This window comes from Sphaerodactylus townsendi, linkage group LG06, assembly GCF_021028975.2.
Source record: "Sphaerodactylus townsendi isolate TG3544 linkage group LG06, MPM_Stown_v2.3, whole genome shotgun sequence".
NCBI classification, from domain to species: domain Eukaryota; kingdom Metazoa; phylum Chordata; class Lepidosauria; order Squamata; family Sphaerodactylidae; genus Sphaerodactylus; species Sphaerodactylus townsendi.
Genome location: NC_059430.1, coordinates 32019165 through 32041918, shown reverse-complemented (window position 1 = coordinate 32041918; position 22754 = coordinate 32019165). Strand labels below are relative to the sequence as shown.

The window sequence follows — 22754 nt, the reverse complement described above, 5'->3', positions numbered from 1 at the left end:
ACCATCTGTCTGACCAAGTAGGTGGTAGCCAGTTTCAAGAGCTTTCAACCTAGATTGTCCACTGTTCTGGAAATGTTCAGCAGGTACCTTTTAGAATCCCAAAAAAGTTGTGAAAAGTGAAGGTCTGTAATTTCCAAAGGGACTTCAGGGTTTGATCCCTTGCAGAGTGAGAAAGCTCTAGGGTGACATGCCAATTGTGCCATACTCTCAGTAGAACCCCAAACATGAGATCTGGCTAGTTCAAAGTATTGCAAGAAGCTGATTGATTTGATGGAGGCCCCATGATTGTGGTAATAAAGGTAGACGTTATGGAGTAAAGATAGATATCATGGACTAGCTAAAGACTGGATTATTATAGCTAGCTACCATAATGATATTTAATTAGCAGTCAGATCCAGAAGTATCTTGTTTAACTCTTTCCAGACTATGTACTTTTAGAGGATTTCTAATGAGTTGCACTTTAGCATAATTACAATAAGAGTTAGGGGTGCTATGAGCTTTCTGATCACCCTGAACAATTTTAAGGACAAGAACTGCATTTGATATATTGCAAAGAGCAGTGTTTAATTTTCTCCTAATGAGCAACATAAAATGAGATCATTGTTCCATAAATCTGTTAGCAGCAAACTGCCTCCTCTCCCTGCTGATTGGTTAACTGAATGTAGTATAAAAACCACCTATTCTGTAACCATTTTTCAAGGCAGATTTTAGCCATACGCTTTTATGAGAGTATCCCATCCTGAATCTGCCCATTCAAGTACTCTGAAAAAGATCAGTTGTCGAACGTGTGGGTACACCTAACGCATAGACAGTGAACACTGATTTTAGCAGGGTATATCTTAAAGTAAAACATACTACAGGAACACTGGACCATGTGACTGTTTTGATTATGGGGCTTTAGAAAACACAAACCAAAGTTCTAATTGTAAAAAAAAAGCTGACAAACTCATCATCCCAAACAGTTGTCTGATTAGATCTGACTTGCACCTGCCTGTCATTCTTAAAAGTCATGCATGACACATCAACCAAGTTGACACAAGCACAAGTTTAAATGATAACGGTAGGCAGTTACTCTGATCTCATTGGCTTAAACCTACAGGAAACGTCTCCTTGAAAAGTGCATAATTTGTTTCCATTAAGAAGAGTCAGTGGCTGTTCAGTCATCAAAATGTTCATTACAGAAGTGTTCATTTAATATAAACATGATTTCAGGGTGAGGTAACAGTCCCCAATTTACATTTTGAGATGGCCGCCGTTTCTTACTTGTGGCAAGGGAGTGCATCATTTGTCACAAACACACTGCTGTTGAGCCTACAGTTCTCACTCCTCACAGAGTTATTCAACAACTCCTCCTCTGAATCTTCCTCTTCCTGGGCTGAGAGACTGGAGGTGGGTCCTTTGCAGATTTTTAGGTGGCGAGTTAGATGATATTTTGTCAAATAAGCCTTGGAACATTTTTCACAGACATAGTCCCGCTTCCCTTCATGAGAGATTAAGTGTTTCTTCAGGTGGTTCGTCCTCAGGAACAGTTTTTCGCACTGGTGACACTTGAACTGACGTCCTCTAAATTAAAAGGAAAAGCAACGTTTTAGGATGTGGGTGCTTAACTCTTTCGACAGGAGAACTGATGATAAGCAAGCCTGTCAGATATTCTAACTCCAGTTTCAGGTATCCGTTTAACATGGATAAATCAACACTTTTGTTACAGAAATTAACTTTTTGTTATGGTTAATTAAACCATCCTAGATCCAAGACCGCAATCACTAAGTAGCACACAAGCAAAGATGAAACAAGAGGGTTTGTATCTGAGCTCTTCGTACGTTCTGTTTTTGGCATTCTGGACATTCTTGTGTCACGTTTGGTTTCGACGTGTTTAAAATGAGCACTTCCCTGTAGCCTGCAAAACGGCCATGGCGCTCCATCTGAACTGTCTAGAGAATTGCCCACTTACTGTGTATGGGTGAGGACATGCTGCTTGAGATCCTGCCGTCGCATGAACAGTTTACCACAGTAATCACACTTCAGATTTTTCTCCCCAGTGTGAATAACCATGTGTGACTCTAGATGGGCCTTCTGCGTAAACGACTTTTCACAAAGACCACAGCGATAATTCTTTTGACCTAGAATTGGACACATGAAAGATGTTTTACAGGATATTCTTATTCTTTGCTAACTTCTTGTAAACGTGGATTAAAAACCCAAAGCATCTGCTTTGTACCATAAATGTACTTCATAGTCTACTGTCTCTACTTCACACCTATAAAAAAAGGACTTCAATCTTTATTTTGTATAGGTTCCTGGTGAATGGAATGCATGCCATGGAGTTCACTTTGAGACAGTGAGCCATTCTGCTGTTGTCTGGCAAAGCCTCTCACAAACCCTGCCCACAGAATTTGCTGTCCTTTCCCTCTCCTGTGTTGAACTCACTCAGCATGAAAAATAGAGACATTATGTATGCAAAACAAGCAGCTAGGAAGATCTGTGGGAAAGGGAGTGCTGTTAATCCCAGGAAATAAATGAGATTTACTACACCTGGGAAGAATGCTGTGGTGTACCAAAGAGGTCTACAAGGCTGACAGTAATGAACACACAGCTCATCCCTGTTGTATTCTTTCTGTTCTGCACAAATGACTTTTTAAGCAAGGCTTTGGAGCATCCCAGTTAGAAACTGGGATACCACTGGTATTCACTTTTCTGTTCCTGAAAGCTGGGCATGTCTGTGTGCATATCGGGATGACTAGATTTCAGCTATTCTATTAAGCAGATTTCCAATTCTGATGGGGCTACTTATCTAAAGTTAAAATTCAAAGCACCTGTGAACAAAAGTAAGAGGAACTGTTAAAAAATGCTGGTTGACCACAAGGCTGAAACGAAATCGACACGCAGCTGGATCATACATAATATAATGCATGATAATCCAAGGAAGAGTCATAATTTGGGCCTCCAAGGAGTCCACAAATTCATTAGTCAGTGTTAATCAGATTTGTTCTCCAACTCAGATGACACTTTGAAAAGGAAAGTTTAAGCATCACTTACCTGTATGTATTTTAAGGTGAGTTCGGAGATTACTGGGGTCACTGAAGGCTTTGCTACAGAAATCGCACTTATGTGGCTTCATGCCCATGTGCCCCATGAAGTGGACATGAAGCTTAGAAGGAGAGATGAAAGCTTGAGGACACATGGAGCATTTCCACTTCCTTTCCTTGCTGTGGCCTGATCCCTGGCTACTGGGATGACCTGGGCTGGTGAGGTGGCTGGGGATATGACTGGTCAGGTGAGCCTTGAACTCACTGTAGGAAACACATTCTTTTCCACAGTGGCAAATGTGCACATCAGGGTGCTCAGGAACACCTTTAAGACAAAAGGCATATTAGAATTATTGCAGCACTCAAACAGTGACTTCCTTGCTATCTAATAGTTCCACTTTCTAAGAAGCATCCTTCTCCTTCATTTGATACAGGACCACTAACCGCCCCCACCCCCCCACCCCAAATATATATATAGAACGTGACCTTATGGATGTAAGAATGCAACATGACAGTATTATGGTCTTTGGTTCCTAACAAGGTAGATTACAGAAACCCAAAAGGCATCAAAACAATCCTAACCTCCACCTGTTCCTTCAATGAGCCACATAACGTTCCTGAAATGGAATTATCAAAGCATGGAATTTCATATGCAATAATGTGCAAGACAGGAATTATCTGGTTTTTTCTGTTGACTACTTGCAGACTCAATAGGTGATCTGGAGATCTTAACTGAATTTCCCTGGCTGCACGATAACGCCTAGCAATTTTGTCCAAGACATTTGGAATGAAAATCTCCAATGACAACACATTGACAATACTAAAAGCACAGGACTAAGCATTAGACCAGAACTTCAGCAGAGGGAAAACTGGGACTGAATAAATCTAGAAGATAGCATTCATAGTTAGCATAGCGTGACCAATTGCTTACCAATCTGTCGGGCATAATCTCGACTGTAGTAAAACAGAAGCTCATGCTCTGGAGGGATATCACGCGAGGTGCAGAAGTAAATTTTTCCATCATCAGGGTAAGCCACCAAATTCTGTTCTTCCCGGTTCCTATTCCATGCAGGGGATAAATTCTATTAAGAGTTTATGTTGTTAAATTTTAAAAATAATTTCATTTCCATGAATATGCTAAGGACCTACCATTCTTAGCACAAGGCAATTAAAACTCAAAGAAGCAGGTGCAGCTTTTCTAGTGATTAGAAACATTTAGCTTCCTTTGGATGCAACTGAGAGGGAATTGCTGACATATGGAAGACTTTCTGAATTATGAATGTCTGCAGGTTCAAATATCTATTCTCCTGCTTGAGTTTATAATCTTATTCTTGCTGGCCAGGCTGCAAGATCACAGACAGAATCGGCTAGTGAACACCAAGGATTGTTGAACTGAGCTTTGCACTGTGGGATTAGTTTTGTGACCTGAGTCCAATCTCAGGTAGGTCCATCCAGGCCCGGTTGCTGTAACCCACTCCTTTCCACACTGTTTTCCTTTGAGTAGAAGAGCTCCATTCCTACCACCTGCCACAGTTCTCAGCCACTCTGGACAAGTGGGACTCCCTCAAGAAATAATTCCAAAGTAGGGATGGGGAAGAAATTGTAAATATAGCATTGGCCATGGGGAAACCCCAAAAGTGACCTAAAACGACTAGACAAGAAAGATAAATTCTTACAGATACTTTGAGATTCAAAGCATTTCAAGCTCATAACAGTAAAACCAGAATTGCACCCATATATTTATTAACTAGTAATCAGTGAAGTCCCTTGAGACTAAGTGTGGTTAAAATATTAAGCTAACATCAGAATTAACAAATTTCCTTGAAACTTACCCAAGTTCAAATTATTAGACTTAAAGAAACTGAATAAGGGGAGTGTATCATTTCATGTTAAAGAAAAAACAGAAGGTTCTATTATAGGATTTTAAATCTATCACATCTCACACAATCACTATTGCTCTGCTAATTGCTTGTCACTTTCTCACCTGGCTTTCCGCACAAACATCATCCAGTTACATTCATTCTCATCAGTTGTGATGATGCAGAACTCCAGAACATTGTTGAGATATATCTGATGTGGAAAGGTAGAATAAACAGCTGGATCACATGTTTTAAAATCTCTACGCACAAAACCTGAGAAACCCCAGGGATGCAGCTGCCTGCGCAATTAAGAATCTAAAGAGCCAGACAGCACAAATGTTGTATCATTGGGCACTATTTGTGTCAAAGAGGAATTACTTCCTATCTATCAAAGCATGTGTCTCAACACATTCCAATTTCTGAGACATCCATATCTGAATCCTAGCAAACGGCCACCTTAACCAGAGCTCTGACAGAGTTTCATTTTATAAGATTCTCAGGGGGGAAGGGATGCCAAGGGTAAAAGCTACATTAAAGGTATTGTCTCAGCCCCACCCCCCACCCCACCCTTGGTATTCAGGGTAACCTGGGATCAATCCTTTTTGCTACACATTTCAAAGTTTTATCTGTGCCCTCTTGCCCAGGTAGTCAGGAGTAAGGCTGCAGATACACCCAGCTCTATCTGTTGATAGACGACCAGTTGGGATCAGTGTTAATAGATCTGGCTGGATGTCTGGAGGCTGTAGTGAGATAGTTAAAACTGCACTAGGTGAAACTTAATCCACCTGAGATGGAGGTTCGGTGGCTGAACCGGACAACACTAGGACAGAGATTACTGCCACCTAACAGGCTACCAGATCTTGACGGGATGTAATTAACACCCTCTGCTTCTGTCAGGAGTTCTAGCCACGGTTCTGAATGCCTTGCTAACCATGGAAATGCAGGTTTCAATGATGACTAAGAGGACTCTTGAACATTTTTGTAATGCTGAACAATTAGCCCCTTACCTGTCCCATTCCAGATTAAAATGTTGATTAATACTTGAATAGCTTTACATCACAAAGTTCTGTGGTAAAAAACCACCCAAAAATAAAGTACCGGTACATTTTCCATAATGACTCCCAGTTTCATCTGCACAGAGTATTAACCCCCAAAAAAATTTAACCGCTTTTTCTTTAAGCATCTAGGTAAAATTGGATTGTTAGAGCTACTACTAATAAAAGACACTTTTCTCTGCTGGATCTTATTTTAGCAATTCCAAACCTTCAAAACTACTATTCACCATTTTTTCAACGTTATCCAAATAATCTATGGAGGATTTCTAATTGACCAAAAAAAATTTCTGTCCCGATCCGACTTGGCCACAGTGATCCATGCAATCGTCACCTCTAGACTGTAACTTGCTCTATATAGGCCTGCTTTGGACTGCTCTGGAAGCTTCGACTAATTTAGAAGGTGGTGCACAGGCCCTAACTAGGTCTCCTGTTCAGCCTATACTCCAGCAGCTGCTCTGGCTGCAGGCTTGCTTTCAGATTAGGTTCAAAGTGCTGGTTCTGACTTTGAAAGCTCTAAAAGTCTGAGACCCTCATACCTGCAGGCCTGCCTCTCCAGCCACGTCCCCGAAGAACACTGCATTCTAGCTCTCAAATCCTACTGGAGATCCCTGCAATAAGGAGGGACCATTTGTTCTCAACCAGAGCCAGGGCCTTTTCAGCCACCACCACCACTACCACCAGCCTGATGGAACTGACTGAGGAGTTCAGGGCCCTGCAGAACCTTTTTCAGTTCTGCAGGACCTGTAGGACGGAGATATTCCATCAGACATATGGTTGAGGACTTTACGGGAGCTCTGTACACTCCACGGGCCACCAAGAGTGCCCCCTTTGCTTTTTCTCCCTGTCCCCTCCCTGTTTTTTAGCGAATGGTTGCCACTTTATTAGAGTAGGGTGAGAGGAGATGGGATTTTAGTGCACCGCCTACGTGTTAAATGTTGACTGTTATTTAATTATAGATTAGAATTTTGTTGTATAACATTTTGTTTTTAAGGATTGTTGTCAGCCATCCTGAGCCCTCCTGGGTGTGATGTAAGATGAAAAAAACCACTGTCTGCATAAAACAAAACCATGTGGGGGAAAAACCTCAAACCGACCTTCCAAATGTGATTTGCTGCTTTGTCTATCCAATCAGCCACCTCCATGGAGTGACTCTGTTGCCCAATGAGTGGTCCAAAGCAGGTCCGCACAAGAATGGTTTCTTGAGCCCACACACCTACCAACAGGATGAAGAAAAGCAGTATTACTCTGGCTACACAGTGAAGAATGACAGCTAGTGAAGACCAGCAAAAAGAGATGTCATATTCGCAATACAGTACTCTGATAACTACAGCTAAGCAACAAGCCGTGGAAGCTTATATAAATGGGATATTCACAGGAAAAAAACTAATGCATAACACTTTTGGGAATAAGCTCAATTGTAATCACTGTAGCTACATTTTTTTTTCCAATAGCAAGTCATTTACTTTCAGGTAAGCTGTGAAACTGAGGTCCTGACCTCCTTTGCTCATTAAAGATTGCATGGCGCTTCCTGTAAAAATAGAAAACGTTTATTTCAAAAACTGCAGAAGCACCAAGGGATTCAACAAGACTCAGCTTACCAATTTGCACAATTAAAATTCAACAACATAAATGACATTCATAATTTATGACTCCCCCCAGTTACTCTGCATGAAATTTCTGGGCAGGTTTTGTTAGCTGCATTTCAATTTCAGAGAACAATGGTTTGAGGAAGGTTTCTCAAACTGTTCCAGGGAATATGAGATCAGCAATGGCAGACAAGTATCACTGAAAGACAGCTTCATCATCATAACCATGACAGTACGGTGCATTCCAGATAGCATGGCTTACTGATGCCTAAAAGGCATGACCAACAACGGCCCTTATGAACTTAAATTATATCCTAAAATCTTCTGCAATGCGTTCTAATTCTGCAGTAGACAGGCAAGGGTTTCACATGGAAAAAAAACTCCCTGAGGTTGTGTTAAGAATATCAAAAGAAGGCCTAGACTATAGCTCTCATTAATCTTCTAATTACCACGGATGCAAGGCAAAAATATCCTGCTCTGATCTGCGGCGACAAAACAAAATCAGTCTTGCACTGGATCCATTATGCTCTGCCCAAACTATCTTCTTTTCATATAGCATCTATTTGTTGTTTGATTGGATTCCCACCCCATCCCCACGCCTTCAGGAAAATCCACAGTTCACCAGATCCTCACCAGCTTCAGCTCCCATGATAGACTGCCGGATAACAAGCTGCTTCGGGACAGAAAGCCTGGCTCGGCTCTGCACTGGGGTGTCTGAAACAAAGGTCACAGGCCCGTGATCTGGGCAATCTGATGGGTATGCCTTGTCACACAGTGTGCACCCTGCAGATGGAAAGACAGAGAAACATTCGGAGAAACATTCTTTTCTGTTAGTGCAGAACCAAAATATAAAAGACAAAGATGGATAGTTAACAGCAAAAGAGCCCACATTCATAGCCCAGCATTGCAAGACCACAGTATCATAACAGGGATGTAAATCAGCAGCACAGTCGAGCAAACAATCTGCTTGTCTGAGTCAGCTGATCTGAACCACTGCACCTTAAATACAGGGCAACATCAGGGTTACTCTATAGTCCTTTGTTACTATTTGTTGTCGTATAGTTGGGAGCTCTGACTGGCCAGAATGACCCAGAAGAGGCTCATAAAAGCAAACAAGTGTTTGCCTCCTGTGACTGCTCCCACAGCCCATGCATACCACAACTGTAGCCTACAGGGATCAATGATAGTTTCCTCAATGCACCAGCGCTACAATTGGGTTCTAGTGCTGGTACAATATATTCATTTACAGCCAGTTGCTTAAACTTGATCCTCTGAGCTTCCATGGCACTGCTGATGTGTCAGTAAAAAGCATTTATAGTATCCCCCTAAAAAAAAGATAGAATATTTGAAGATTAAAACACTGAATTAGTCACTGCGTTATATCCTGTGGGCAAGGAACTCATTCTGGCCATCAAATATTTGGGAGTGGTGGTATACAACTTGTGGTCAGTGTGCCACAACCATTTCTGCCCCTCAAAGCGCAATAGAAACCAGGGTGTGACATTCTTGTATTACAAGACCAGTAAGAAGGATGAGAATGTTGCACACAGGAACATCAAGGCAAACAAGTAGTTGGTGAACAAATACCCAGAGTCACATAGGATATTGTGACACAAGAGGTACCAAAGTTCAAGCCCAGTCAAACCCCAGCCTACTGCAGATAGACACTGCAGCAATTCGGGTATGTATATTTTGTTCTTTCAACAGCCAGTAAATAAGAACTCCCTGCTTCAGATTTGTTTCAGAGCCAGCGTGGCGTAGTAGTTAAGAGCAGGTGCACTCTAATGCAAACCGGGTTTAATTTCCCACTCCTCCACGTGAGTGATGGAGTCTTATCTGGTGAACAGGATTTGCTTCCACACTCCTACATTCCTGCTGGGTGACCTTGGGCAAGTCACAGTTCTTCGGAACTCTCTCAGCCCCACCTACCTCACAAGGTATCTGTTGTGGAGAGAGGAAGGGAAAGGGAGTTTGTAAGCCCCTTTGAGTCTCCTTACAGGAGAAAAGGGGGGAGGGGTATGATCCAAACTCATCGTCTTCTTCTTCTTTCTGACTGTCTTTGGCACACATCCACCTGGTCCAGAAACAAGTCACATAAATAGCACACTGCCTTTTGAACTCTCCAGAACTCTTCATCAGTACTTGAAATGTTGCAAATTGTTTTCTGAGATTCTGACTAATGAAAGTGATTGCATTTTTTTCCTGTGGACCAACAGAACTGCTTACAATACCTGCCCACATCCTGATACAACAGTAGATCTGCATCCACAAAACAAAAACAGTACACCAACATGCCTCAAGTGTCCATTCTAAACCATTAGCCAATGAACTGGACCGGATTCATGGTTACTAAATTAGTGTTGCCAAAACTGCAGGCTTGCAAATAGCTACTCACCACCTGCATGAGATAGCAGAAGTAATTTTGAAGTGATCAGGCAATGAAGGTTTACAAAATTTCGGCTGGTTATTGCAGAAACAGGTAAACATTTCTAGCTGTTTGTGCGGGTGCTGTGTTGAAATAAAGTGTTTGGTTACCTTTTGCTGTAGTCATCTTATTGCTCTTATGATCTTTTAATTCTGCTCATGCTATTACATTACTGTAAGTAGCTACATAAACCATCTGATCAAAAGGCAGGATGTAAATATTTTAAATAGATAATAGATGGAGAGCAAGCAAGTGCATGGGCCAATTTTTGTATTCTTCACCAAAAGGGACAAAAGAAAACTTTAACAATTTCTATTTTGAACAGGAAAAGGGAAAAACATGTCAGAGCTGACAAAACACAAGAATTTGATTTCTTCAAATATATTACACAGAGTTTAGCTTCCCTTTGCCCAGCTTCTTAATATATTTAGCTGTCCTTTGCCTGGCTTCTAAAAAATTCAATTTATTGCTCATTCCTGGTTTTCCCATGACCCAGAAGAAACTTACAGTGCAATGCCAAGCAGAGTCACACCCTTCAAAGTCCTGCTAAGCACAGTTACACTCTTTTAAGCCCACTGAAATCAATTCTGCTTTGGACTGAACTGTAATATTGCAAGAATCTCTACAGCACAGTATCTGCAATGTACATGCTACCCAGAAATCAAGGCAAGAACACTGGCTCATACTCACATATGGTAAACAAGGTAGCCATGTTTTCTTTGTTTGAATTTGAGTCTTCTATCTTCAGGGATGATGGTACAAAGGCGAGATTGTCAGGAAAGACATCCACATGGTCTTGTCCCATGGCTACTTCCTGGCTTATGGAGGATACTGTAACAGGTTCCAAACTCAGGCCCACTTCATGTAAAGAGACAGATTCCAGGGATGTGAGGTTGTGTGAGGTAGAGAGCGCAACACTCACAGAATTGCTGCTCATGGCAACTGTGTGAATAGAGTCACTGAGCGTTCTATCAGACATCCCACTGACACGGCCTGTAATATGATCAGGCTCCATGACGACAGGAAGTTCCAAACCGCGATCATGAAGGGGGATGACACCGTTATGCCCCACGGTATCCGCAGCCAGGCTGCTGCCAACAGCATCCACAGCTAAGGGCTCATGATTCTGGTTGACAGCTGCAATCTGTGAATGATCTCCAGCCACATCGCCCATTGTAAGTTCCTCGGCCAAGCTGTCAGTAGAGATGGGACTGGTAACCCTTGAGACACTTTCCATGGTGATGGTTGTATCCAGAGCTACCTCATGGCTGTCGCTGGGATGCAAGCTCTGAGTGTTGTGTGTGTTCACTGAACGGGAATCCATGGGGACAATGCCTGGTTCAAGGCCTACAGTTCCATTGGGTTGGTAGGGATCCAGGCCAGAGGGGTTGCTGGAGACGGATAAAGCTGGATTGCTGTCAACATTTATACTGTTGGGGTGGATATACTGAGGTGGAGGTCTGTCAGCCAAGTAAGATAAAAGACCTAAGGAAGAAAAAGAAATGCGAAGAGAATCAGTCTGCAACTGCTGGTTAATTCTTGAGATATCAACTCCACTGGCAATATATTCATACACATTATACCAGAGAAATCTATAGTTCAGGAGTCCACTTTAAAACCAGACTGCAACATTTTGTTAAAGATGAATGTCGTGGTCTAGTTTTAAAGTGGAACTGGAATCTAAAAATTCAGAATAATGAAACGCTTTGCAACTAGCTGTTGAGGGTTTTCTGGGCTATCTGGGTGTTACCTGGTAGGTTTTAATCCTAATATTTCGCCTGTATCTATGGCTGGCATCTTCAGAGGCATGTCACAGTGAGATGTGTGTCTCTCCAAGGCACAGACAAACACACCTCATTGTAACACACCTCTGATGATGCCAGCCACAGATGCAAGTGAAATGTCAGGAACAAAAACTACCAGATCACAGCCACACAGCCCAGAAACAGTCAGTTGATTCCGACCCTGAAAGACTTTGACAATACAATGAGCATTTTGCAATTTTAGGCAGCCTCAAACATAAGAAACAAAAAATGGGATGCATATTCACAATGGCTGCAAAAGCTGGCATATCCAACCTTTCCCCACAATCCAGATCAAACATGCAGGGGCTCAAACAACAACTCTATTACAGTTAATAATCATTTCTACAGTAGTTTTTAAATACACTCCTATCCATCCTCTCTTCAAAGTGGCCCTCCTATAAGAATTCTTGCTTACCCCAAAGACTTGGCTTAATCTTCCTTCCCCCGGCCCCTCCCCAGACCACATTACTCACCAGGTAGAATGTGTCTGAAGTAGCTGCTTTCAAGATGAGGGTAAGGCGGTGGAGGTAGGGTATAATTTCTCTCAGGTATACCACACATCACTCCTCGATCCCCAATGCCCATTGGAAGCATCAAAGACAATGCAGAGGGCAAAGAGGGCCCCAGATTTGGAATTGCAACTGGCAATCCTATCAAGAAAACAACAGGTACAGAAGAGTGAAACTACAGTAAACACTGAGCCACGTGAAGCAAGTTATGAAAGGCAGAGAGAGAGAGAGAGAGAGAGAGAGAGACAAACACTGGACAGGTTGACATAACGTTAGGCTTCCAAAATGGAACAAATGCTCCTTGAAACAGGCATCCTTGCCAGTTCCTTGCTAATGAAACTGGAATTGCCTCATATGCTAAGCAAAAACATAGGAGCCTGCATTTCCAACACAAGTTGACCACATTTTGTTTGGCAGTTTTTGAAGAGCGTTCTTATGCCTGAAAATTAATATGAATCCTGAAGCCAAGCTTCTCCCAACCACCATGGGAGAGGGAGTTACAGATAACATCAGCTTCTTTCAAGCAAACCCTCCCACTGTTCCTAAAGCTGGATTTGATCAACCCTACACCTTTAGGCTAGCTTGGGCAGCACAAAGAATCACATAAAACATTCATCCTAAAGTTCTTGCATTACCTGGTGTTGATATGGCATTGTGTGTTGGGGAGGAAGCCAGACCCAGGTGGCTTCCCGAAACAGTCAGGGCGCTGCTCGCAGAGGAGGCTGCCAGTTGCTCCATCCCTACAGGGCTCAAATTCATTTCATTCATCCTAGGAGAAAGAGGAATTATACAGCATAGCAATTATATTCAAGGAAAGGAAGCTCGCAGAACTGCCCCTTATCTGGTTTAGGTTTTGGCACTGTAGTTATACAATCAGACTAGGAAAACAAGACACACGGGCACACAATATGCCGAGAGTTTTTGCACCACAGTGAAAGAATCACAAGAAACTTATAACTCATACTACAGGCAGATTAGATTCAACTGTGATACATTATTGTTCAAGTCCTTAAAGGGAATTAATTGCAGAGGTTACTATTATTAATTGATTAATCATCAGCTTTCTTTCCTATTTTAAGTTTAAAAGATTTGTTCTGTGCCATTAAGGCAAAACAACTAAGCATGTAATTAAAGCTTTCTTCTGTAAACTATACGTACTCACTAAATCCTGAATTTAAAAAAATATTATTCCAAATAACTAAACTAGATTCAATTACTCCAAATAATCAATGGCTCGTAATTCTACCACATTTTTACCCCACCATTCCTCCAAGGAGCTCAGGAACACTCAAGAGCAAGCTTAAGCAACCACTCTCAATGCAAACAGAAACAAGAACTCAAAGAACCTAACAAACATAATCCAAACTAATGTAAAACCAGAGAATCCTCCAAGTCAAACTGTTTTTGTTAAAAAGGAAATGCTGTTGCGTGCCCATCAAATGTTGAAACAGAGCATCCAATTCACTACTGAACAAGTGAATCCAAGCCAGTGTCAAACCCAGGAATCTACTGCAAGGCAATTTCAGCAAAGAAAACTATGTGCAACTTGCAAGACTCACAGAACTAATTTCAAAGCACAGTATCTACACCAAGTCAACCTGGCAAGCTGATAACAAGGAAAGAAGACACTGATGGAGACATAACAAAATTCAGGGCAAAAACAGTCCAGGAAGCTTTAAAATGCTGACTCCCATTATTCCTGATAACTCCAGAATATTTCTGGAATTTTCCAGGATCCAATATCTGGGTACCATTCAGAGACTGAATATATCCAAATAGTACCTATAAAATATTTTTGATGCATATTCAGACTGGAAATATCAGAATGCACATCTTTAGCTAAACTTCGGATCTTTGATAAACTGGTGCATCACTTGGTGCATGACCTCCTGTGTTTTTATTGTCATTCATGTTTCAGTGTAAGCAACTGTACTCCTGCATTCCCACTAGAGGGTACCAATAAATTCAATACAAAATGTTGTGATCTGCAACATTAAGGAAACATATATGCAAATCCACTGACAAATCTATGTCTAACATGTCTGCCTAACACCCCTGGCTTGCAAAATAAGTCACAATATATGCAAGGATAAGTCAGCATGGATATACTTCACAAATATAAAAAGGGAACTTTATTTTCTCCCATGTCCCCCACTATTTGCCCCTTGTCTTTCCTGACAGCCCCAACAGCGTCTCCCCCTTTCCTGCTTCATTTTCTCCTTCCCACTCACCAAACTACCCACCTTTATTTCCATCCTCCCTCTGTCTTCAGCTTTCCCACATTGCCTATCCCAACAGCCATTCCCCAGGTAAAATCTGCCCAAGTTGTGTGGTAGTTGCTATTTGTTAGCCAGGTCCATTGGCAAGGCAGCCTTTGTTGCTAGCATTGTGAACAGCCCAGAGTCTGCCCAGGCTGTGTGGCAGCTAGCACCACAATGTGTTCTGCAATGGCTGGACCCAGAAACATATTGGCTGCATCTTCAGAGGAAGATGCCAGCCACAGATGCAGGCGAAACGTCAGGAGAGAATGCTGCTAGAACACGGCCATACAGCCCGGAAACCACACAGCACCCAAGTGATTCCGGCCGTGAAAGCCTTCGACAATATATTGGCTACTGCCAGGCTAAGCTGCATAGTGCCCACTGGGCCAGGCTAGACCTACTTGTGTAGGTAATGAATTTCTGGTAGTCACCACTGACTGAGTCCTCCTCCATCAGGGAACATGACAGCATAGAAGAAACGTCGCCAATATTATTGCGGTTGCTTAGCAACCCCAATCAGTCGCTAAGGGTTCCATGAGCATTCTTCAGTTAAAAGAACATATCTTTCCCTATTATTTTGGGAGTTTTAATTCACCAACAAATTATTTTTAAGATCTCAGATTTTCTACAATCCAGTGAATTTCTTCCAGTTCATAGAGAAATCCCCTCCAGTATGTCCCTTGCTCCATTTTGCAGCAGCTCTAACAATCACGTCCTCTATGGAGAAAATGAAATCAGACAGTTTGAGAAGAGGGGACCCATGAGAAACTCAGGAAAAAATTCCCCTACTGGTCCCAGCTTTCTCCTCTGACACCCCCAGTCACCTTCTTTACCTTTTCCTCCCACTGCTTCCTCCCATATTTTTCTTCCAACACCCTACTTCTTCTCCCTCCTTGCCCCAACACTGATCTCCACCTTGCCCTCCAGTTACCCCCTTCCTCAATCTGACCTCCCCACCACCCATCCTTTCATCACTGCTCTTCCTGTACGCTTCACTTGTCCCCTTCCCTCTCCTCTCCTGGCCATTCTGCCCACCATCCTGCTAGAAGGAATACTTTCATTGCTGCTGTCATCATTTCAGCTCAACCCTCAGGTCAGCCACCCCAGAGGTCGCTTGGACATGGGCTTTCCAGGGATGAAGGGGGAGAGAATTGGTGGCACTGCCTCTTCCACACCTGACCCATCCAAAGTCTGCCTCTCCGGCCTCTGATACACCATCATAGTGAATGGCTCTTTTCCCCACAGAGAGGGAAGCAGAGGCGCTTAGCTGCCTCCATGTTTGCTCTCCCCACCAGCATGCCACTTATGCCAGCAACGTGGGCAAACGTGCCAGCAAAGCTCTGCACCACTTTCAGGAGCCCCTTTGCCCATCCCCACACCCCAAATTGGGCTGCCCATCATTTAAGCAAAAGTAAAGGAAAAATGAGGGAGGCCACATACATTTAAAATATTGTTGCAAGAAGGAATATAACAGAATAATTAAATGCTCTCTTATTTATCTTATTTTCTGCTTTGGGTCTCTATTAGGGAGAAGTACAGGTAAGACTGAAACACACACATACATTCTTGACAGAAATTAAAAGAAAGATGATGTTATTTTGCTGAAACAAAATCACAAATGATCGATTCAGAGGTTGACAGCTGTATTCCTACATCTGTTTCCACATTAAACTGGTTTCTTACAAAACATTACTTGCAAACTATAATGTCCCGAGAATGATAACAAAATACACCTCTTTACCCATAGGACCTCATATGGAAAACAGCAGGTTTTCCATATAAATATGTCAGTGGGACACTAAGCAGCAAAGTAAGTGATGTGTAATCAAAATGGGTGATCCATTCAATATAAGGCCTATAATATACCAACAAATACCTGTGCAGAAGGAACAAAAGGCATGGGGTGAAGTAATTCTTCAATCTGGAGATCCATAAACTGGAGAGCTTAAAGATCCCCAAGATGTATGACTACTGTCATTAGAGCATCAGACTTCAGAGTAGAACTGGACCCTGCCTGCTTCACTCTGGATGCTTTTGGTACCCTCATCACACTGTACCTGCACCAAGCTCAGCAGGAGGCTTCCCTTATCTCACATATCCCCATTGGTCCACAGGCCACAGTCTGAATGTGCAGATATATAGTTCTAAGCTTTATCACATTTTCTAAATATGGTGTAAGAATTATCATGACCATTTGCATCAGCTGCACTAATCAACTAGTTTCAGTTGAATATTTGTTGAAACATCTTAGGTTATTCCTTGCTTGTAATTAAACTTTTTGAATTCAAACTATAGCAGCATACCTCCAACAGTTCATGGGCAGGGACATACTTTAACAGCCCTATATTCTCATATTAAACACTACAGACTGAGGTCTCCCCCCATCGTACAAGTTGCTTGAGGGCTCTACTCCATATAATTCACCTACTTGTAACAGCCTGCCCTGCAGAATTTTAGACATTAAGGTGGTGAAGATATGCTTGAAAAACACAATTGTCCAATAATCTGTTATCACCAGTTCAACCTGACTTCTAGGGGTGTGCAAAATAGCAGGCTGTGCACTAAATGGCACATTCATGAGTGGGTTTATATGCATTTTAAGCAAGTTGTGTCCCTCCACACACAGAGATTTAACTTCTAGAGACTCCAAGGAAGCAGCTGAATCCTCACCATTCAAGCAATTCACATTAGCAACATTAAAAAGAGAAGAAGAAAAAGAAGAAGAGGAGGAGGAGGTTGGATGTATATCCCCCCTTTCTCTCCTGTAGGAGACTTAAAGGGGCTTACAATCTCCTTGCCCTTCCCCCCTCACGACAAACACCCTGTGAGGTGGGTGGGGCAAAATGGGCAGAAATTTACCAGGAAGAGGTACAAGAAAATAGGAACTGATCCTGGTAAACAGGAATAGTGGATTTATATGAACAACATCTTGCACTTTTGCTTAGAAATTTCATCCCAATTTTTCTCTTAGGAGTTCAGGTCAGCTGGCATTGTGTGCAATCATGTGATCCTGTTGGCATGCAAAAGTTTGTATATCAAAAATCAAAGATAAAAAATGCTGCCCAATAAGCAAAGCAGAACCAAGATGCTACAAGCTCATTTTGCCTACAAGATCACCAATTATGTTACTCCACAGGCTGTGTTTATTCAAACAATGAGGGAAAGACGCTCCAACGCACTCAGAGGCATATCAAGTCAGCAAAACAACATAATAAATGGCAAGCTCTCAGTTCAAATCCCTGTTCAGCCATGAAGCTTGCTGGATGACCTTGGGCCAGCCACTCTCTCAGGGGACTGTTGAGGATAAAATTCAGGAGAAGAAAATTATGTAGGCTGCCCTGAGCTCATTGGAGGAAAGGTGGTATAAAGTGTCCTAAATACATATTACTTTAGACATCCTAATTCAAATATTCGAAATAAGAGCCCTGGGCAATTCCACATACACACTACATACACACTCTTCCCCTAAAGCAGTATACACAGCACAGCCTTTCAATTTTATGGCCACAGAAACCTGGGGAGGTAGGTTAGTGCCACAAATCACCTTAGGAGCTTGATGGTTGGCCAAGAATTGTTGGACTGCTATATAAAGGAGCAGAAAGTTAAAAAAAAAATACTCTACCTACCACCCTCCTTCTGCATTAGCGGAGTGTAGGTCTAGGCACGGTGGAAGGATGCTTGGCTGCGGCTCCTTTACCCTACAGCCCTTGCTGATGGCATTTAATAGGTGGGAGGAGGTGGCACCTAGCTGAAGGTGGATCCAGGCATGATGGAGTGATGTCTGGCTGCTGCCTCTTCATCGTCTGCCCTTGCTGATGGCATTTAAAAACTTGGAGGAAGAGGCAATCCGGTGGAGGGGGATCCAGGCATAGTGGAGTGATGCCCGGCTGCTGTCTCTTCACCCCCAAGACCTCCTAGAGTGTACAAGGCCCCCCCCCTCCCTTCTCCATTCCATCTTCACAACCCTCCTGTGAGGTACTTCTCAGTAACATCTGACAGGTGCTCAGTGATATCCGGCAGGCGCTCTACCCACCGCCCCACACCGCCTTCTCTCACCTGTGATGCATCTGCCTGGAGTAACCGGGCAGGGGACAGACCCGGCGGCGACGGCAGCCTCCTCCTCTTCCTCCTCCTCATCTGGTCTCCCCCTCGGCCTCCCAGCAGCCGGAAGGTGCTCCTCTCCGCCCCGGCCGAGCCTCCCACCGCAGCCCAAAGCGGCCCTCGGAGCCGCCTCCAGCCTCAGCCACCGCCACCGCCTCCTCGCGGGCCACCGCGGCGCCAGGAAAGAAGCGCGCCCCCGCCGACCCCAGAGGAACCCCCTCCTGTGCTAAGAGGAGGGTCGCGCGCAGGCCGGTTACCGCTTCCGCTTTGTTCCGCATCCAGGAAGCGACCCCGCGCGCCGCCCTTCCTGCCACCGCTCCATCCTCCCCCTGCTCTGCCGAACGGAGGGCGCGTTGTGCACTTGGCGCTCCTCCCGCCGCGCAAGGCTCTTCCCGCCAAAAGAGCCGCTTCGCTTCTCCCCCCTCATAGTACCCTTCATGGTCCGTCCGTAATTGGTGTGAATGAACAGTATTGCCAAGTTGCAGTCCTCTACTGCACAGACTACTTAGAAAAATAGAAATGCACACGTTTCACCAGAAACGCAACAGAAAGAAATGCGCCCAAATCGTAGTTCAGCTCTTGCTGGAAGTTTCAAAAGAAAGCGCTGTTGGTGTAGCGGAGGAAATAGTTACAGGAAAGGATTGTTGTAGGCATTTAGCTGTCTGCAGCTCTGCCTTTTGATCTGAATAGGACACAAGACAAATCAAAACATCTCCACGGCTCAGTGGATTAACAGTGCATGTTTCCTTTTGCAGTAGGTAATCCCACAATATCTTTGCTCAAAAAAAAAGCGTCACGATCAGTTTATTTGCGGGAACGCCTTGGTCTCTCTGAGTCATTGGCCCTAAGGAGTAACTGGTTGGCAACTGTGAAACAGGATATATGACTAGAAGGACCACTGGTCTGATTTAGGAGGGTTATCTTTATGTCTGCGTATTCTATCAAATGGGCCAGATCCACAATTAGTCCTAGGGTTGCTAAGACTGGGGGCCTGGCAATGTCTCAGAGTTACAACTGATCTCCAGACAACAGCAAGATCTGTTCCCTCTGCTGCTTTGGAGGGGGGATTCTTTAGCATTATACTGCAATAAAGTCCTTCTCCTCTCCCAAAGCCACCCTAAAGCACCCCCAAATCTCCAGGAATGCCACGACCCAAAGTTGGCAGCCTTAGTTAGCTTCATTGATTTCATGATATAATTTTTTTCTTTGTGATATCTTTTTCTTTGTGACAGCTTTTTTCTTTGTGAGTTTTTTCTTTGTGATATCTATGATGAAATCAGCAGAGCTACACTAGAGTTCCCAGCTTCCAGGTGCGACCTGGTGTTTTCCTAGAATTGCAACTGATCTCTGGAAGACATATATCTCTCCCCTGGAGAAAATGGTTGTTTTGGAACGAAAACTATATGGCATTATATCTGGTGAGAGATCCTGATAGCGGTGTCAGAAATAAAGAAATCCATTTCTGATTCTTATTTTCAAATAAAATGAAGCTTTATTTTTCTGCAGTTTAGATAGAAATAGTTTCTGTATTAGAAGGTGGGATTTTGTTTGGCATTTGTATAAATCCTCCTCTCTTCAAGGCAGAAATGCTGGCTGTAGCCCAGCCCTGCCCCACCTTGGTGTGTCCCTTTCATTCACAAAGCTGAGATCAGACCTGTAACAAAGGAAACCCCAGAAGACAGCCTGCCTTAATCTCATCACCCAGCGGATAAGGGGTGCTGCACCCTTAGGTTTCGTTTCCTGATCTCATCACCCAGTAAATCCTTTGTGTTTTTCCCGCCTTGGACTTGACCGCGCCTACATCAGCACCTTGCTCTGCATCCCCCGCGAAATTTAAGAAGGAACTGCCTTCTGGAATGTGATTGGTTCTTGATTTTGTTAATGAATGGTGGTGGGTTGTACCGTGTTCTCCCGGTTTTTCCCAGCGGGAAAAAGTGTTTAAAATGCCTTGTAAAGCTGCTAGGCAGCGCAGTTGCTGTAGAATGGAGGTGCAAACACTTAGGTCTGCATCTCAATAAAGAGTCTTTTTACTATTTTACTATACTTGCTGTGTTGGGTCCCGATTTGTGTTCCTCTGCGCTACCAAGAGCTGAAATCACTGAAATCATAAAAGTTACCCTGGTAGCATGGTAACTATCCCTCCCCAAACCCTGCTTTTCCTACACTTCAACCCAAAATCTCCAAGAATTTCTCCTGGAGCTGGCAAATCTATCTGGCCTCAATACAAAGCAAAAACACTATAGAACATAGAAATGGCACAACATGAAAACCAACAGTTATTTATAAACCAGGAATACAGTGCTCATCATCAGCATTACTGTGTTGCTGTGAGGAGGCTATTAAAACAAACATTTATTTTTTGTTCTAGTGCTGAAAAAACTTGCAACATCTACCTGCGAAGATGTTCATGAGTCAGCAAACAAAAGGCAGGGCATCAGGGTTGCACCTGGTCAGACATGTCTGGAGCAACCAAAACTGCATTGGCTCAGCCAGCATTTCAGAGATTCAACTTAGATGTATCCAATGGCTGTGCATGTCTAAGAGGTGATGATGAGCATAAACCATGCCTGGGGCCTACTTTCATACCATCAGCAGTGCTGTCAGAGGCCTTCTTACTGGATTAGAGGTCTGGTCTTGAATGGCAAACAAAATGATCTGGTGTACAGATGTTAGTATATGTGTTATCACCACAAATTTATTGCATTTATTAATTACTTATATCAAATTGCATTTATTAATTTTTCCATGTTATATTAATTGCTCGCATTTATTAGTCACTTGTAGCTACGCACTTTTAGAAATGAGAAATTCCAGATTCTCAATTTGAACTGAATAAAGTATGTATGTATGTATGTATGTATGTATATACACACATATGCATATGTATACATACATACACATACATATACATACACACATATACACATACATATACATAGATATGTATATGTATACAAATATATATACGTGTGTGTGTGTGTTTATGCATGTATGTATAAAAGCGTCTGGGGGAACCTTGCCTGAATGAAATGGAGAAGACCTGCTATGATGTTTTCCTTATAATTAACCTTGGGTTTGATGTCTGTAGTAAAGAGATGGGTCTGTAGTAAAGAGGTGATTGATCTGTAACAAGTGCTTATGAGAATTACCAAAGAAAAACAACTGAGTCCCCAAAAGTAATATGTATCTGTAAAGACACAGGCAGATGGAAGAACATTATGTTTTGTATGTTATTTTAAGATGTCAGGGATTCTGTGATGTATGGGAATTAAATGGCTTATCAGGTGAAGTTTTTCTATAAAAGAGGCAGTTTTTAAAATAAAAGCTGATTCTCCCTCCCGGGTGCTTCTGCAACCTGTACCATCCTTGCCAACTATTTTAAGATCCCTTGCCTCTTGTCAATTTCTTCAACTTCCTCAACAGGAACAGGTAGCTTATCCTGTTCCCTAATTGGGGTAACATATGTACTGCTTACCCTGAAGATGACAGCATACCCTATAGCTAGGGTTGCCAGCTCCAGGTTGGGAAATACCTGAACATTTTGAGGGTGGAGCTTGAGGAGGGCAGGGTTTAAGGAGGGGAGAGACAGGACTTCAATGGTGTATAATGCTATGGAACCTATCTTCCAAAGTGGCCATTTTCTCCAAGTGAACTTATCTCTTTCACCTGGAGATCAGTGGTAATAGTGGGAGATCTTCAGTCACCACCTGGAAGTTGGTAGCAGAGATGTCTCATATTGTGGGCACAGAAAAAGCAACTTATGAGGTAAACTGGACTGGAACAACATGGAGGACCCCCATGAAGAGTCTTTTTCAAGATAGCATGTAGTCAGTTCTCTGTTACACAATAACAATAGTTTCCCCAGAGAGTAAAGGTGAGCCTTAAAAAACAAGGGTTTGTAATGTTTAACTGTAATTTACATCAGTGTAACAGGAGAAGCTAACAATGTACTAGGCCATGGGAAGAAACTGGAAGTTGGGCATTCAGTTACACTGTAAAAATCAGATAAAAATTGGCTCTTCCTCTTTCTCCCCCCTTTAAAATAGATTTTCACACTACTCCATTAGGAAAACTAGCTAAGGGGGGACCAGGTCTTTAAAGACTTTTTAAAAATAAGAAATGCATAA

The 22754-nt window shown here is 42.8% G+C and overlaps 1 protein-coding gene across 1 annotated transcript; it reads right to left on the bottom strand.

The window, feature by feature from the left end:
- Positions 1 to 543: 543 nt before the first annotated feature.
- On the bottom strand, positions 544 to 18937 carry PRDM4 (PR/SET domain 4). Its single transcript, XM_048500034.1, has 11 exons — positions 18583 to 18937; positions 12901 to 13034; positions 12230 to 12406; positions 10642 to 11436; positions 8160 to 8309; positions 7035 to 7153; positions 5011 to 5096; positions 3958 to 4085; positions 3037 to 3351; positions 1952 to 2120; positions 544 to 1563 (listed from the first exon to the last, which is right to left on the bottom strand). The coding sequence occupies exons 1-11, from the start codon at positions 18591 to 18593 to the stop codon at positions 1260 to 1262; spliced, it is 2388 nt and encodes a 795-aa protein (XP_048355991.1). The 5' UTR covers positions 18594 to 18937; the 3' UTR covers positions 544 to 1259.
- Positions 18938 to 22754: the final 3817 nt, after the last annotated feature.

What these genes read in the sequence shown, in the direction of transcription:
- PRDM4 (XM_048500034.1), bottom strand. An exon ending in GGCTACCTTGTTTACCATAT is followed by an intron (nt 8,310 to 10,641) that starts GTGAGTATGAGC and finishes TTCCATCTGCAG; the next exon opens with GGTGCACACTGTGTGACAAG. An exon ending in ATGTTTGTGCGGAAAGCCAG is followed by an intron (nt 4,086 to 5,010) that starts GTGAGAAAGTGA and finishes TGCATGGAATAG; the next exon opens with GAACCGGGAAGAACAGAATT.